The sequence below is a fragment of the Meriones unguiculatus genome, chromosome 3, assembly GCF_030254825.1.
Source record: "Meriones unguiculatus strain TT.TT164.6M chromosome 3, Bangor_MerUng_6.1, whole genome shotgun sequence".
In the NCBI taxonomy this organism is placed as follows: Eukaryota; Metazoa; Chordata; class Mammalia; order Rodentia; family Muridae; genus Meriones; species Meriones unguiculatus.
In genome coordinates, this window is record NC_083351.1 from 71,030,752 (window position 1) to 71,047,849 (window position 17,098).

Genomic DNA, 17,098 nt, shown 5'->3' on the forward strand with positions numbered 1-17,098 from the left:
GGCCAGGCCTTACCCTGGCTTCAGCCCCAGGGCCCAGTTAGGGTGATCTGGGCACAGCCTGACAGAAGCTCTCCGATGGCCCCAGCACTGCCCAGATGCCCACAAGCCCAGCTGTGGGGTGGCCACAGCCTTACCAGGGATGGTGTTGTCCAAGACGAAGCCCAGAAACCCACCAACAAACATGCCTGTGGTCAGCAGCACCTGGATGACCTGATCCAGCTGGACAAGCCCTGGAAGGAGAGAGCAGTGCCAGGTCATGGACCAGCGGCTGCCCGCCTTCACACCCCGTGCAGCGACGGCCCAGAGGACACAACACCCTCACCTGTCTGCACTTTCTCGGGGTTCTTGTTCACCCAGTTGGGGACGGCGAGCCCACAGTAGATGGAGAAGCCAAACACAAAGAGGTTCCTGGATGAATTCATGTCCACATACTGTGGGAGAAAGAGCCCCCGAGGTCAGCAGGGCCCCAGACCTTCACGCATGTGCACTGTGGCTGGTCTGGGGGGTTAGGATGCAGTTATCTGTTTTTCTTCTCGTATTGGGTACGGCGGATCAGGGTGGTTCCTAGGACCGCAGATGCCCTCCTCTCCTTCCGTCCCCCTCACCCTAACCCTCCCTCCTCATCCTTCCCTCATCTCCCTCCTCCTCCATCTGTCTCCCTTGCAGTTCCATCCCACCGGCTCCTCTCAGGGCTGGTGGCACTGCTCTTCACCAAGGTGCCTCACCTGGAGGTTGGAGATCCCCACAGCGCTGATGACCGCGAACATGACAAGGAACATGCCTCCAATCACCGGGGTAGGGATGGTGGCAAACGCAGCCCCGATCTTCCCGAACATGCCCATCAGGAGCAGCACACAGCCCGCAGCCACAATCACCCTCCTGCTCCCGACCTGCACACCCAGAGAGAAGGGGCAGGAGCACCAGTCCAGTTAGGTGCCCTGGAACCCTGCTCCTGCTTCCTTCGCACTACTGTGGTGGACGAGGGCCCAGGCTGCAGTGCTCGTTAAAGTGGTGGGGACAAAGCAAAAGACGGGCTAGAGCAGGAATGTGGGGGCATGACGGGGGCAGAAAAAAATGTGGCACAGCCAGTCAATGAGGCAGTATTCGGTCCCTAACAAAAGTATTCCTGACCCCTACTGCAATGTGCAAGTGAGCCTTGTGGTGATGTAAATAAAAAACAAAATGCCCCATAGGCTCACGCATTTAAACACTCTCTACTGTTAGTGCTGTCTGGAGAGCTTACAGAAGATTTAGGAGCCTAAGTCTTGCTGGGGGGTGGGGGGCTCGAGGGGGTTATAGCTTTGTGGTCCTTCCTGAGCCTGTCTGTGCTCTCTCTTGCGCTCTCTCTCTCTTTTCCTGCCTCCCTGCCTCTCTCCCTCCTTCCCTCCCTCTCTCTTGCCCCTTCCACCACGCCAAGCCTTCCATGGTCATGAGGACTCTATCCCTCTGGAACCATGAGTTAAAATAAATCTCTTCTCCCTTAACTTGCTTTTAGCCATAGAACTTCATCACAGCACTGAAGCTGATAGAAACTGATAGAAGCCTTGAGGGCACTGGGCTGGGAGACACAAGCCAGACACAAAAAGGCAAATACTATCTCTCCACTCACATGAGTTCTCCAGGGGCCTCAGATCCGTGGAGACAGGAAAGGTTGCCAAGGGCTAGGGAAAGGAAGAGCTGGGGTGGGGTGGGGGCCAGAGAAGAGGATTAGAGAGGAAGAACAGGAAAAGAACGAGGAACAGAGAGGCTGGGTGAGGACTGGGAGCGTGCCAAGGGCTGCACAGCAATTCAGTGTGCTTAATGCTCCAGCACTGTGGCCACACTGATTCTGGCTGAGGCAGGAGGTTCAGACAGTTGAGGCTAGCCTGGGCTACGTAGTGAAATCTTTTATCAAAATAACAGAATAATGTCAAAATATATTATATATGCATGACATTGTGAATAATAAACTAATTAAAATATATATAGTTTTTGTTTTGGTTTGGTTTTTGTTTTTTTGTGACAGGGTTTCTCTGTCTAGCCTTGGCTGTCCTGGCCCCAATTTATAGAGCAGGCTGTCCTGGAACTCACAGTCTGCCTCTGCTGGAATTACAGGCATGTGCCACCCCACCCAGCTATGTGTTTGCTTTTTAACTACCACACTAACTATTTAGAAAGGGTTATAGTGGAAGTTTTGTGTTTGTGTATTTTACAGTAAAAAGAGAAACCTTCCCTCACTCACTTAGAGAGTGTGAGAGCAAGGTGGTGAAGTGACATGAGCCATGCTCTAATGTCCTCCAGAACAGGCACATCGGTACAGTTACTCAGCGCACTTTCTCAACAAGCGACTGTTACAGTGTATGATGGACTTTGGTCTCTCCCTTGTCTGTATGGCGTTTCACTTAACATCCAAAACCTAGCTCACACATCATTTGCTGTTCTAGCTGGAATCTTTGTTTGTTTGCTTGGTTTTCATTGTTTAGAGACAGGTTTCTCTGTGTAGGTCTGGTTCTCTTGGAACTCACTCTGAGTTCAGGCTGGCCTTGAACTCAGATGTCTGCCTGCCTCTGGAATTAAAGATATGTGGCTCCAGAATCTTAAAAGGCAGCAATCTTCAGAGACTCCCCTAGTTCATTTCAGTGGAGGGCTCATTATTGCCATGGAATCTGCTTCAGAATGCACACACAGGCATATAGGACACACAGAAAAACACACACACACACACACACACACACACGCACACACACACAGACTCTAACTCCCTATCCAGCTCCCTCCTCTCTTCCCTCCCCTCCTCCTTTTCCTCTCCTTCCCTTTCCCTGTCCCTACCCCTCTCCCTCCCTCTCTCTCTCCTTCCCTCTCTCTCTCCCTCTCCCTCCCTCTCCCTCCTTCTCCCTCCCTCTCCCCTCCCTCCTCCTCTCCGGCCCTCTTCCCCTCTCCCTCCCTGACTCTGTCCCTGTCCCTGTCCCTGTCCCCCTGTCTAGTTTTTAAGGGCACCACCATGCAGTCCCGCCGTGTGAGTGGAGGAGGCTGGCATTCTGGTGTCTAATAGCGTGAATTACACTACACTAAGCTTCCGAATAGGTTGGTGGGTTTCTGCTTTGTGCTTTTTTTCCCCACAGTCAGAAAATAATTTTAAAAGATATTTTAGTGTTAAGTAGAGTCTGCTAAAGCAGCAACCAGTGAACAAACTACGAATATGCTTATTCTTCACTTTTCAGGCTAAGAGTCATGCTCTGTTTCGTGTAACCCCTTAGCAGTTGCCTGAGTGCGCTGTAGGGACAGATAGTGGGTCTTTCAGGTCCAGCCTGTCATGCCAAAGGTCGCAGTAAGGGGGCAGTCATCCCCTGTCCCACCATCATCTGAGTGTGTCATTGGCCTCAGAGCTGACATCTAGTCAGGCAGATGTGACATCCTAGAGAAGTGCCAGGTTTCTGTGCCTTTCAGCCTGATCTCCCAACACACACGCACACACACACACACACACACACACACACACACACACACATTCGCACGCACGTACGCACATCCACACGCATGCACAGACACACATGCACACATACACAGGCACGCACAGGCACACATGCACGCAAAACCGTTATTGCAATGCCTGAAAGGGCCACAGGGGGGAGTGTGAGCCCACAAAAGCAAGAGTTCTTTGCACAGGTCCCTTCTCAGGGTTAACACAACCTCCTTGACGCATGCATAGCTTGCCCTGTATCTGTGCATCTTTACTTCCAGCTTTTTCACCTCCCCTAAAAGGCCTCAGCTTAGAAACTATGTCCACTAACATCTGCTTTGTTTATGAAATCTAGCTTTCTGTTCTTCACGGGAAAGCTGTTTCCTTTAACGGGAAGGAAACTATTGCTGCTTCAAGCTCATCCAGCCTACTCTACATTTCTGGTGCAGTCGCAGCCTTGACTAAGGGCTCTGGACACCTTGGCAAAGTTGAGAGTGGGCTATGGAGAGGACTCTGGCTGGGGATCTGGTTGTGGATTTCAGCTGCAGCAGTAGCACAGGTCACTCGGGGTACGGGGTAGAAGGTACAATGCCTGCAGGCTGCACACTGGAACTGTGGAGGGACGAAGCCATAAGACACTGCGAGTTGGGATGATGGCAGAGAGAGAACCCTGGATTTCCCAGTGTGCGCAGACCTCAGGATGGAAACCTCTGCAAAGACACACTGAAATGTGGAGGGCAGCACAGCAGATCGTTTCAACATCATTTAGAAGCTCCTCCATGAGGATTCCTTACTGGGCTCCGCAGTAGGAACCAGGAGGGGGGGTGAAGAGACGTTAAGCAGAGACTAGTCAGTATTGGGCACCAACTCTGTGGCACTAGGACAGGAACAAAGAGGACAGGCCTGGAACCCTGCAGAGAAAAATAGATGCCAGCAGAAAGTTTCAGGACAGCAAGAAGTTAAAGATGACATGAGGGGCAGAGCAGGTTTGCTAAGACAAGGACGGCAGACGAATGGAGCACATGTGTTTTTCAGAGACCTCTGAGTATCAGGGGACCCGGGGGGCCTGAGGTGGGTCTGGCTAGGGGAACCTGAATATTCAGGGCTAGGCTGAAGGCAATGAATATCCCACCACAACCAAAGAAGGCAAAGTGTTGACCTCAAGATCCTGACCCCTGCAGAGATGGCCACATTCTGATTCCCTAGGCCGTGGGCCTCAACCTTCCAAACGCTGTGACCCTTTACTACAGTTCCTCATGCTGAGGGGACCCCCCCCACCAGAATATTATTTTTGTTGCCATGTCATAGCTGTAGTTTTGCTGCTGTTATGAATAGTAATGTAAATATCTGACATGCGGGAGATCTGATATGCGAGCCTTAAAGGGTCACGACCCACAGGCCGAGAACTACTGCTTTAGGCTGGGAGTATGTAGCCTTGCTGTGCCTGGCAAAGAGATTTTACAGAGGTGCCTGAGCTGGGCGTGGCGAGCTAGGGATGGTCTCCTACATCACACTGCTGGTCCAGCATCGCTTCACATGTCTTTGTAGGAGATATGACAACGTTTCACAGCTGTGACAGGAAAAGATGGAAGCAGGGGCCACAGCCTAGGGACAGCACAGCCTGGAGGAGTATTTCTGTCCACACTTCTGCTTTAGCCCCACCCAGTCCCCACCTCAGTTCTGACTGCCAGAGCAGCAGGGTGATATTTGTCTAAAGCCAGCCTTTGTGAATTGTCACGGCTACAACAAGAAACTGGTTTGCAGGGACCCAGCCCCACCCCGGGAACCTCCACCAGCCCCACCTTACCCTGGTGATGCCCAGCGCCCCGACGTTCTCACTGTAGGAGGTGGTACCGTTCCCGGTCCCCCAGGCCCCGGCCAGCAGACAGCCAAGGCCCTCAATGCCAATGCCGCGGTTGATGGCATGCTTCGGAGGGGGTGGGGCCCCGACCAGCCGAGCGCAGGCGTGGTAATCACCCACCGACTCCACCATGGAGGAGATCACTCCAGCGATGATCCCGAAGACGCCAGCCAGGCTGATGGTGGGAAGGCCCCACTGTCCTGCTCAGGGAACACAAGGGGACTATCTGGGCAGAGGATTCTGTGAGACCCCAAGTCATTTCTTTGCCGGAGAGGTCTCTGGAAACCTTTCAAGCCTAGGAAGCGTTCAACTGTGCAGAGGTGCGGGCAGCATCCGCCATGCCTCCCACCGTGAGGGTGTCCAGAAGCAGAGATCGCCATGCACAGAAAGGTGGAAATGGAGCCTCCTTCAAAGGAAGCCTCTGAGCCGTTGGAAGCTAAAAGTCTCCACTAGAAGGACATCCTTACAGCCATGAACCAGGCAGGCCCAGCCTTCAGTACTAGTTACTTTCATATACTTTGTTTTTACATTTGTTTTTGTCTAACAGGGTTTCTCTGTTTTAGCTCCGGCTATCCTGGGACTCCTTCTGTAGATCAAGCTGACCTTGAACTTAGAGATCCACCTGGCCCTGCCTCCCGAGTGCTGGGATGGGCTTGTGCCGTCACCACCCGGCTACTTTCGTATACTTCAAGGTGAGACTAGAAGTGGCCTATGAGAAGCTCTGGTCTCCCCAAAAATATTCTAACTCAGCCCTAAGTCTCCTTTGTTTGAGCTCCCCTGAAACCTATCAAAAGACCCAAAGATCTGCCTGAGGTCAGGGCCTCCCTCTCATCTTCCCTCACAGTTCCCCAAGGCCAAGGGGCATTGAGTAACATGCAGCTGGGTGAGGGCCTTATGCTGGCTCTGGGGAAGCTCTGGGAATAAGCACATTTGGCCTACTGTTCCCAAGGGCTTTTTAGAACGTTCTGGGCTCAGTGGGTGATGTGGGTAATCCTCAGGAGGCTGAGGTGGGAGGGTCACGCGTGTAAGGCTTGCCTGGACTGCTCAGTGAATTCAAGGTCAGCCTGAGCAACTTAGCAGGACCTGGCCTCAAAATAAAAAGCAAAGCAAGGGCTGAGGCTTTCTCTCAGAGATCTGGCACTCATGGAGCTGACCGACACAATCCCCACTGACACACACACGTTAGAGCAACCTGGAATCTCCCTCCTCACCCTCTTCTCCTGGAGCCCATCTCTCTTTGAAACAAACCCCCCCCCCAGCCCTTTTCAATCCTCCATCCAGTGCCCCGAATCCCACAGACACGTCCAAGCAGTAAGGACACCCATTTCTCCTCACCTGGGTAAGGGAAGCGAAACCAGGGAGCTTGGCTCAGAACGTTGCTTTTGGTGTCGGTGCGGGCCATGTATCCATATGCCATGGGGGACTCAGGGAGGGTGTTGGTGACAGTGAGCACAAAGCAGAAGAGCCATGAGATGCACAGGGCCATCAGCACCTGCCAAAGGGAGCTGTCCTTCACACCTGCTGCCCCACCCCTCCTCTCTCTCTCTCTCTCTCTCTCTCTCTCTCTCTCTCTCTCTCTCTGTGTGTGTGTGTGTGTGTGTGTGTGTGTGTAGGGGAGGGGGACGCTCTGGTGTGCCAGGTTACTGACATTGATACGGACAATGGGAATCTGCTACATCCATTGATAAATTAGTGCAGGAACAGACTGGAAACAAGGCAGAAAATTCACTATGGAAAGAGACGTTGGGCAGAGTGGGACAGAAATGTGCACATTGGGCAGAGCCTGTGACAAAAGGGTCACAGCCTGGCTCTCACACTGTGTTCTTATCTTCATCTGTGCCATGAATTAGACCCACTCCCTAACAGAGCCTGAAACACAGCGGAGTCCCAGAACGCCTGGCAGATTCTCCCCTTGGGAGAGCACCGTGTGATGGAAAGCTGTTCCTCCGGGGACTCAGAGAGAAGCATGGATGATTCCTTTTAGGAAGCTCTGGAAAAGGTGGTGCCCATGTGTCATGAGAGGTGAAGCTGTCATTTCTGGTACCTGGCTCTAAGGACAGCCAGGAGCTAAGGCTGTCTATTTGCCCCAAACCAGTGCATAGAGTAGGGACCTGAGATGGTATGCCACCAACCACCAGGGGATGTGACACACACACACACACGCACACACACACACACACACACACACACACACACACACCCCTCAGCCTCAGAGGATTGGGTTGGCAGCTGGCCAGAAACAGGGAGGTTGCCCCACGTGTTCCAAGTAAGGCAAGGAAGACTGAAAAGAGGGTTAAGGGGTGTGCTTACAGGGAAGACCTGAAACAGTCTGAACTTGGAGATGTGACATTTCTTTTCCCCTCCATAAGCAGGCACAGGAACCATGACGTTTTTGAGGTACTGAGAAAACAGCACAATGAGGAAGATGGTCCTGAAACAGAAACAGATGAACATACCTACTACTTTGGTGGGCTGGGTTCCTCATAGTGGGCACAAGGCACCCCAGGTTCTAGGAATGGGCCAGGAAGTAGGGCCATCACGTGCCAGCGGCAACCATGGCTTTGCTGAGTCCCTGTGGGAAGCCCTGGCAAGAGTCCCGCCATCCTGAAGAGGGCTTGAGCCCGTTGGGAGATTGTGCTGGCTGAGGGAACAGAACGAGCTTGGAGACTGTTCCCTCTGGGGGTCTGAGAGAAAGATGCTGCCGGTGGCAGAATCAAGCCAGCCATTTAGAGCCGCTGGGGCTGGAGTCAGAGACGTCTTCCAGGAAGCTCTGATCCCTGATGCCCCCCACACCTCCTCTCAGACCCCAGGGGCAGGGTGAATGAGAACACCACCTATAAGCCCGGTGTAAATGCTGGCGGCTTCACTTCCCCGAAGGTTCCTGAGCTTCCTCAGCTGACATCACACTTCGGAACATCCCAGCCCGTGCACTGCAGTATCCCCTGACTCACAGCAATCTCCCGCCATAGCAGGCTCTCGGACCCCAGTCTTCTCCCATAGACTGCAGCTCCCTTCAGGCTGGGGCCAGCCTTTGTGCCCTTCTCAGCTCAGTGGAGTCCTAGCTGGCAAGGGACCAGTACAGTCAAATTTTCATAAACAGGTGTTCCTATACCCTGCTGTGATGAACTGTCTGTTCGGAATCGGTAAGATTAAAATATCTGACAGTAGTCATCAATTTTAAGTATCAATTATGCTGCTTTTTGAGGTATGATAATGCCCGTAGAAGTATTTATAAGGTTCGCCAGTATCCTGGATTCCACCAGACAGGACTGAGACGGCCTGCCTTTCTCAGAGAATACTTACAGGGCAGAAATCCCCCAGTGGGTCCCAGCATCACTGCCTGCAGAATCAAAGAGAGGCAGAGCCACCAGAGAGATGGTTGGAGCGATGGTCAAGGGGCCGATGAAGCGCATGAGAAAGCCAATGAGACCAGAGAAACCCACCAGCATCTGGACACAGGAGGCCACCATGACAGCACCCTGCAACTGAAGGAAAGGGTGGGCCTCAGCGAGGGCCAGGCCTGCCCGCAGTGCCCAGCCTGGTCACACCTAGGGAGTATTTTCCCAGGCAGTGCAGAGGCCAAGCTGCAACACAAAGGAAGGAAGGTTGGGGGAGCTCTGAGCTCCCATTTTCACCCAACTTCAGAAAACAGGCTTCACAATTACTCGTAGATCTTAGTGGCAAGGAAGGAAGACTGGCCAGGAGGGTGGAGGGGTACTCAGCATCTCACTTCTCCGCTTTTCTGTTCTTTCTCTCTGCTGCAAGTGGTTGTCAACTTTCCCCACAAACAGCCAGTTAGAATATTTTAGGCCCGTGTGGCCTACGCGGACAGTGTGGCAGTTCCGGGCAGGAGGAGAACAGATAAGCAAGCCATGCTTCGTCAGAACTTAATTTCCAGGCAGTGAAATTGGGATTTCATATAATTATTTTTGTTTGCTTCTCTGTGTAGCCCTGGCTATCCTGGAACTCACTCTGTAGGCCAGGCTGATCTCAGAGATCCATCTGCCTCTGTCTCCCGAATGCTGGGTCTGAAGACACCCCCCCCCCCGTGTGTCAGGGAGTTTTATTCTTTTTTCTGTGTTTCTGAAAATTACCATGTAAAGTATGACCCACTCTTAGCTTGTGGCATGTTGAGGAACAATGAACCGGCCAGCTTTAGGCTATGTGCCCCTGATCCATTGGATTAAATGGGTCTGTTTCTCCCTTTTTGCTTTAATGATGTGGATGGTAACTCTTCTACTTTAAAGTATTTTATTTTGTTTTGAGACAGGGTTTCCTGAGGTCCAGGCTAACCTTGAATTCACTAGGTAGCTAAAGATGACTTTGAACTTTTGATTCTCCTGACCCCACCTCCAGAGTTCTAGCATTATATCTGGTTTATAGACTGCTGAGGATCACACCCAGGGTCATGCTAGGTGATTTTTGTTTTGTTTTGTTTTGTTTTTCAAGACAGGGTTTCTCTGTGTAGCCTTGGCTGTCCTGGACTCGCTTTGTAGACCAGGCTGGCCTCAAACTCACAGAGATCCACCTGCCTCTGCCTCCCTGAGTGCTGGGAGTTATTGTTAGCTTTTAAAATATGACTACATTGTTACCTTGTTTTGAAAGAGGACAGACCCCATAGGCTCATGCATTTGAACATTTCATTGGCAGCTGCTGGTACTGTTTGGGAGGCCGTCAAGCCTTTGGGGATGTGTGACCTTTGGGGCCACCGGGGAGGGGAAAGCCACTAAAGTTCAGTCTTGGTTCTTGCCCAGCTCTCTCTGCTTCCAGAACCCTCTAGAGCAAGTTACAGCACAGCATCCGCCCCCAAGGACTGCTGCTGTGGGCTGAGCACACCTTCCCCGCCATGATGGGCTGTGTCCTCTAAACTGGGAGCCAGATGAAATCCTCCTCCTCAACTTGCTTCTCTTAGGTCTGTCGTCACAGAAATGGGAAGGTAGCATAAGCTGGTCTAAGAAATCCCACGATAAACACACTTCATAGATGTGCCCGAAGAGTATGACTCAAAACTCCATCATCTGCTTTCTATGCTACTTTATCAAATATTTGCTTGCTCATTTCTATACTCTTTTTCATTAATATGGATTGCATCATATCTCCCTATAGTTGATACTAATTTATCTACCTCTATGAATTAAATTGTGCCCCTCCAAAATACACTCATTGAAGCCCTAGTTCCACTGGGATAGTAGTTGAAAATGGGGGTCTTGCAGGGTAATTGGGTTTAATGAAGCCAAGAGGAGGAGGCCTCCATGGCAACATTGGTGTCTTTATAAGGAAAGGAGGTCGTCTTTCCTGCTGGCTGGCTTTCACAGTGCTGGAAGGTGCTGGGAGGCGAGGTGGCGAGGGAGAATCAGTGTCTCACTCAGTGGTAGACAACACCGTGCTTTAATACCAACGTTTTGCGTACTATGAGCCTATCGGTGATATAAGTGACATGACCGTCATCTGGTAATGGCCAATTTCTTTCTGTTTGGATTTGAGAGGCAATTCATGCCTGCTACTGTAAACCTGGTAAAAGCCCATGGTTGAAAGACCCTGCGGGGGAGCAACCAGTACTTTTGCTAAAGGACATGTTACCAAACTGTCTTCTAGATGTGTTTATATCCACAGATTTTTATATCTGGGGAAAGAATAATAATTTTTTTTTCTCAGTACTTTGAAAATGTGGCATTACCTTATTGGCCCTGGCATTGCTAGTAAAAAGGACACTAAACATCTAGTTCCTATCCTTTTGTGGGGTATTTTGAAATACATTATTATTTGTATGTGTGTACACAGACGTGTGCATGTAGCAGTTAGAGGTTAACATCGGTGTCTTCCTTAATTCTTCCCCACCTCGCTTTTGGGTTTTTTTGTTTGTTTGTTTTTGGTGTTTGGTTTTTTTTTTTAGTCAGGGTCTCACTATGTAGTCCAGGCTGGCCTCTGCCTCCTGGGCACTAGATTGAAGGCACCAGCATACCCAGCTTCTGCTTGCTGTTTGAGACAAGGTCTCCTACTGAACCTGGAACGCACTGATTGGCTGGAAGGCTGACAGTGACCCCAGATCCTTGTCCCCATCCCTTCCCCAGGTCTAAGGTACTGTCACATGCTGCCATGCCCAGCTTTTGGGGTGGTTGTTAGGGATTCAAACTCAGGTCCCTATGTCTGCACTTTACCCACGGAGCCACTGAACTGTCTTCCAGTCCTGCGTTTCTCTCTTTCGGCTCTCAGTGCCCTCTGTATTTGGTGTCACCATTTCATCGCCGTGTCTGTGGGCTGCTGTGTAGCTCTCCCACTTAGGACTTCCTATGCTTTTGTTTGGTCTGTGTATTCACGGCCCTGCACTATTCACCCTTTTCTCTCTTCACTATTGCTGCCTCTCTGTTTTTCCAATACTTTCATGAGTTCCCTCCCATTAGGTGCAAGCTGGGTTTTCTTTTTAGCTCACGTTCCATGTCCTTGGTTTCAGGTTTTCCATTCTCTGTCACTCATAGCCACCTTCTCAATTATTTCCTAGCTGGCCTTTTGCTTTTGAGTCTCCTTTTGGCTGTGTCTAAAGTCTGTTTAACCATGAAGTCCCCTTTAAACAGCATCTGAGAACGTCATTTTGTACAGTGGCAATGTGAGGAGTGGGGCACCAGCTGCCATAACACTGGAAGGGAAAGTTATTGTTGGTCACCTCTCCTAAGTCTCCTGTTTCTCCTACAGCTGTCTCTTAAAAGCAGCACTTCTGTGCATTCTGTTCCTTCCATCTCAGGGTGTCTCCTGTGGCTGCTCTCACCCGCGGCTGGCTGTGTGCTGTGCAGTCGGCCTGCTCACCATGCACGGCTTCAGGAAGTGAGATGGATGTGGTTCAGTAGACACAGACACGGGGTGCCATTCCATCCTAAGAGTGAGCTAAACAACGGGGCACTGGTCGATTAGTGCAAAGAGGTTGACATGAAAAGGCTTCCTCTGGTGCTCACTCCTGCGGGAGGCCTTGTCCAGCAGAAAGACCTGATACTGTAGCACAGACAGAACTGGCTTTGTGGCTCGTTAGGCTGAGACTCTTCGGGGCGATGTTAGAGCGATGTGATTTTTTCCTACTGTAGTGTTTCTCTTTCTCTACCAACACACACACATACATACACACGGAGACATATATATATACCCACACATACACAGACACACACATACACAAATACATACACACACAGAAGCACACATACAGACACACACATACACACATGCATACAGAGAGAGACATATACACACACACATACATAGACACACACATATACACACACATACACACAAACACATACACACACACCACTGGAATGCCAGTTTCTTGAGGACAGACTCTCGTTTGTGTCAGTGGATTAAGTACATCTTTCTCGAGGGGAGTTGATAATAAACATTGAGCAAGGACTCTACTGAGTAGGCAGCTCTCTCCGTTACCTCTCGGATCCTCTTCTGCCATTCTTCAGTGAATTCAGGAGAGCTGATGTTCGCCTGGCTGGCATTGAGAGTCCACTCCGGGCATCTCCAGGCGGGAAGAGAGAGCATGGCCAGAGAGGGTGCCACAAAGGCAAAGGTTCCTCCTTGGAGAATGGGCAGCCTGAGGGAGGGCAAAATGTGGTTAGCAACAAGATCCTCCCACACCAGCCTGTCACAAGCCCCAGAGGGCCTTTAAGTCCAATTCCTAGCTCAGTGGCAACACGCGGCCCTGCTCCTTCCGCTGCAGGGAACTGTTGCTGAGTTCCAAGGCGATGCCATGAGCCGGGGGACACTTGGCAGCAGTGGGGAGGGAGAAGCAACCCAGACCCGGGTGCACTGTCAGGAGGAGGGGCCGGGCTCTGAGGCTGTGGGAAGCCAGCATGGAACTTGGAGGACACAGTGGGTTCCATCCCCACGCCGAGCCCAGAGCATCTTCCTCTGTCCCTAGCACGGCTCACAGCATGCAGTTCCCCATCTCATGTCCCCAACAAGTTATTTCCATGCCGTTGAGAGTTGTGCAGCCTCAGTGTGAGTCCTGGACTCTTTCACACGCCTACGAGCCAAGGGCCATCTCAGGCTTCTGCCTTTGGGTTCCTTATCACAACAGGCGTGGGGGCCGTTCTCACACGTGCCATGTCTGGACCCTTGTGGTTCCTGGGGAGCTTGTCCCTCCAGCTCTGTGGCAACCTGCAGTGCTTGCCCAGACTACATCACTCTGTAGCAGCCTCCAAAACCTGGCTCACTAGCAGGCCGGGCTCACAGACCGTCTCACCATCTTAGGACGTTAGAACTTGGGGGTAGAGAGGACTCACCATCCTGAATGAGGTTGTCACTGTCGCCTGCTGAATCTGGCAGTTTTGTGGGGGAGATGCCTAGGTACGTGTCTGTGTACACGGAGCCAGAGGACTGTCCCGAGTGTGGTTCCTAGGGCACTAGCCACATTACTATTTTTTTAGTCCTGCCTCTGTCTCCTCAGCCTGAGAATTACAAGCGCTCATGACCACGGCTGATTTGGTTTGTTTAGTTGGTTGGTTGTTGTTTTTTGTTTTGTGGGGGTGTTTTTGTTGTTGTTTATGTGGGTTCTAGAACTCAAACTCGGTTCTGCATCCTTGAAAAGCAAACAGACTCATGATTGATCTCCGAGTTCAGGCAGGGCCAACACGCTGCTAAAGTTTAGAGCGAAACCGTAGCTATCAAGTTCCAGAATAAAACAGGTCACGTGGTACAGGCAGAGCAGGAACACATGAAGGGGTTGTGTTAATGCAGGTGCACGAATGTAGGTGTGTAACTGTCTTTACTTTAGAATCCTAGAGCTAAGCGTCAGGACAGAAGGGAGAAGCATGCTGAACACTGTCATGTGGAGGGTAAGCACAGGGTCCATGACACAAGACACAGAAGTCATAGTCCTACTCAGCCACAGTCCACACTTCCGACTCACTCATCAAATGCTCACCAAGGACTTGCCATGTGGCAGGAATAAGGTGCTGGGATCAGGGCTATGATGGAGAGGCAACACCCGCTTGTACAGTCATCCATCCTTATCCGTGGGGTTGTTCTCCACAGTTTCAGCTACCTGTGGTCAAGCGCACTCTGAAAGCATTAATAGTTACCTCGAGTCTTTCAAAAGAGTTCATTAACATGACAAGGTGTCAACAGTATTATCCTAGTTCCTGGCTGTCATGTTAATCGCTGACTGTGCCTATTCATAAATCACTGGAACATACGGATAGGAAAACACAGCCTCACAGAGTTCAATGTTAAGTGCAGTTCCCAGTGCCCAGTGGGGTTTTGTAGCTCGCCCTTCAGACAAAGAGGACCCAAGCTTTGCTCTTGGGGCCACTTCTCTGTGTATATGTAGCCCTGACCCCACAGAGCGACCATTAACGAGAACTCCCCCCAGCCCCCGATCTGTATAAATACTCTTATTACGCTTCTGAACAATCCACTGTGGCAGTGGGTCTCTGGGTCCCGGCCATTTCATTATCCCTGGAGCCCAGGAGGGCAGGAACCACTCCATCACCTAAAACTACTACCACCAAAAGCTGGCAGACACTTTAAAAAAACATTTTGGCCTCGTCTTATTTTATAGGTGTGTAATAAAGCCTTTACAAATATCCACTGGCACTTCATTAGTCCGTCAAAGACGCCCATTTGTTCTTGTAATTTTATGGCAGTTTTTACCATCTATAACCTCATTGCACAATTTTGAAATCGCCAAATCCAATTCTAACAATTCTTGCCTAAGAATGGTACATTTTGGAGTTTTTTTTTTACATTTTATTTGTTTGTGTGTGCACACATGTGTGTGGTGGTGAAGTAACGGTCAGCAGAAGTCAACTCTCTTCTCCTACCTTGTGGGTCCTGGGGGTCAAAGCCAGGCCATCAGGCTTGGTGGTCAAGCACCTTACCCACTGAGCCATTTTTCTGGCCCTCGTTTTCATTTTTATAAAGTGTTTTCTAAAGACAGGTGCCATGGTATATGCCCATAAACCCAGCACTCTGGGAGGCAGAGGCAGGAAGAGCAGATCTCTGTGAGTTTGAAGCCAACCTGGTCTACAAAGTGAGTGCAGGACAGCCAAGGTTACACGGAGAAACCCTGTCTCTAAAACCAAAACCAAAACCAAACCAAAACAAAACAAAAACCTGTTTACTAGGCTGGAAAGATATCCCAGTGGTGATGGGCACCTGTTGCTCTTCCAGGGGACCCAAATTTGGTCCCCACACCCATGTCAGGCGGCTCACACTGCCGGTAGTACCTGTCTATGCTGAGGCCAGTGCTGTGTTTGAGGGCTCACTGCTGATGCGCTTCTCTGTGCTGTGGTGCCACGACGTGTGTTAGGTAGGTGGACTCACTCTTGTCAGCTCTATTAATTCATTTAGAAACTTATCTCACCAGCACCGTGGTGGGACTCCACCTCAGGGCTCTGTGCCCCAGTCTTCCTGTTGTCCTTGCTCTGTTAGATCTGGTTGGGTGGACATGCTCTCAGCTTCCCTGGCATGCATATTAATTTTATCTGTTTGCTAACGATTCACCAGGAGACATGCCGACATACTAGGACACAGCAAGGACTTACCACAGTGTATTGAATCCCACTCTCCACTCCATAAATATTTTAAAGAGTGAATGATCTTAGTCAGACGCAGTGGTGCATACCTGTAATCCCAGAACTCAGAGAGTCAGAGGCAGGCAGATCTCTGTGAGTTCAAGGCCAGCCTCGTCTACAAAGCAAATCTAGGATACCCAAGGGTACTCAGAGAAACAATGTCTCCAAAAAGAAAAAAACAAAAACAAACAAGAATGGATGATCTTTAAGATCTCATTTTCTTCACCTGAATTTGAATAAAAACATGTCTATCAGATAGTGAAGACAATCTCACGCTTACCCTTTATCCCTCAAAGGGGTAAATTAACTATATTAAAATATTAATTATTAGCTAAATTATGTTCTAATCTTTGTCTGCTGGGGAGGAAACCCTCTCCCCTGGCTGGGTTGGCCAAACTGTAAATAAATTAAATTTACTCTATCAATTTCTATTCCCTAATTCCTTTGGGATACAGGGAGCTAGAGAGTTGGTCTGTGAACCTACATGCCCAGTACCCTGTCATGGTATCCATCATGCCAGAAACATGGACGCAAGTATGCTTCTGTCCCCACTGGCTCCTCCTCATTCCAACCTCAGACTCACTAGGTAGCTGAGGATGACCTTGAACTGCTGATCCCCCTACCTCTGCTTAAGTGTTGGGGTTACAGGTATGCACCTAAGACTCAACCTAGGGCTCCCAGAATACTGTGCAAGCACTTTACCAGCTGAGCTACATTCCCACCCCTACCATTCTTCAAACGCTGTAGCCCCTGTAGCTTCCTAAGCAAAGCCAGCTCTGTCTTCCTGTTGCTACCATATTCCTTAATATAAAACAGTACTGTGCTTGCTACACTGCCTGTAATTGTTTATTCACGTATCTGATTCCTTTAAGAATGTGTGTGTATGTGTGCCTGTGTAAGGGTGTATATACATGACTGCAGCACCCATGGAGGCCAGGAAAGGTGGCAGATGTCCCAGAACTGCCGTTACACTCACACGGTGGGAACTGTGCTCAGGACCTCTGCGAGAAGTCATTCTTAATTGCTGAGTTGTTGCTCCAGCTCCCGATTCCTCTTTTGAGAACCTCATCTCCTTGAGAAGAAGAATCGTAAAGAAGTCCCAGCACTTACTGATAGCAGACAGCAGACAGCCATGAAGCAAAAGGATACAACTAGTTACAGTGGTTGCGGGAGTCCCTTGAGGGGGCTCTGGCAGCAAGGTTGGAGTTGCGCCTACAGGAGAAGATGGATAGC

At 50.3% G+C, this 17,098-nt stretch overlaps 1 protein-coding gene across 1 annotated transcript in view; it reads right to left on the minus strand.

Annotated features, from left to right (window-relative positions):
• LOC110555510 (solute carrier family 23 member 1-like) overlaps window positions 1–17,098 on the minus strand; it is a 46,245-nt gene that overhangs the window by 2,027 nt on the left and 27,120 nt on the right. The window contains exons 4-11 of the mRNA XM_060380172.1: window positions 12,723–12,882; window positions 8,604–8,785; window positions 7,611–7,731; window positions 6,636–6,792; window positions 5,247–5,500; window positions 726–890; window positions 323–431; window positions 135–230 (exon numbers count right to left, since the gene is read on the minus strand). Coding sequence (XP_060236155.1) covers window positions 135–230; window positions 323–431; window positions 726–890; window positions 5,247–5,500; window positions 6,636–6,792; window positions 7,611–7,731; window positions 8,604–8,785; window positions 12,723–12,882 — 1,244 coding nt within the window. The remainder of the gene's footprint in view (window positions 1–134; window positions 231–322; window positions 432–725; window positions 891–5,246; window positions 5,501–6,635; window positions 6,793–7,610; window positions 7,732–8,603; window positions 8,786–12,722; window positions 12,883–17,098) is intronic.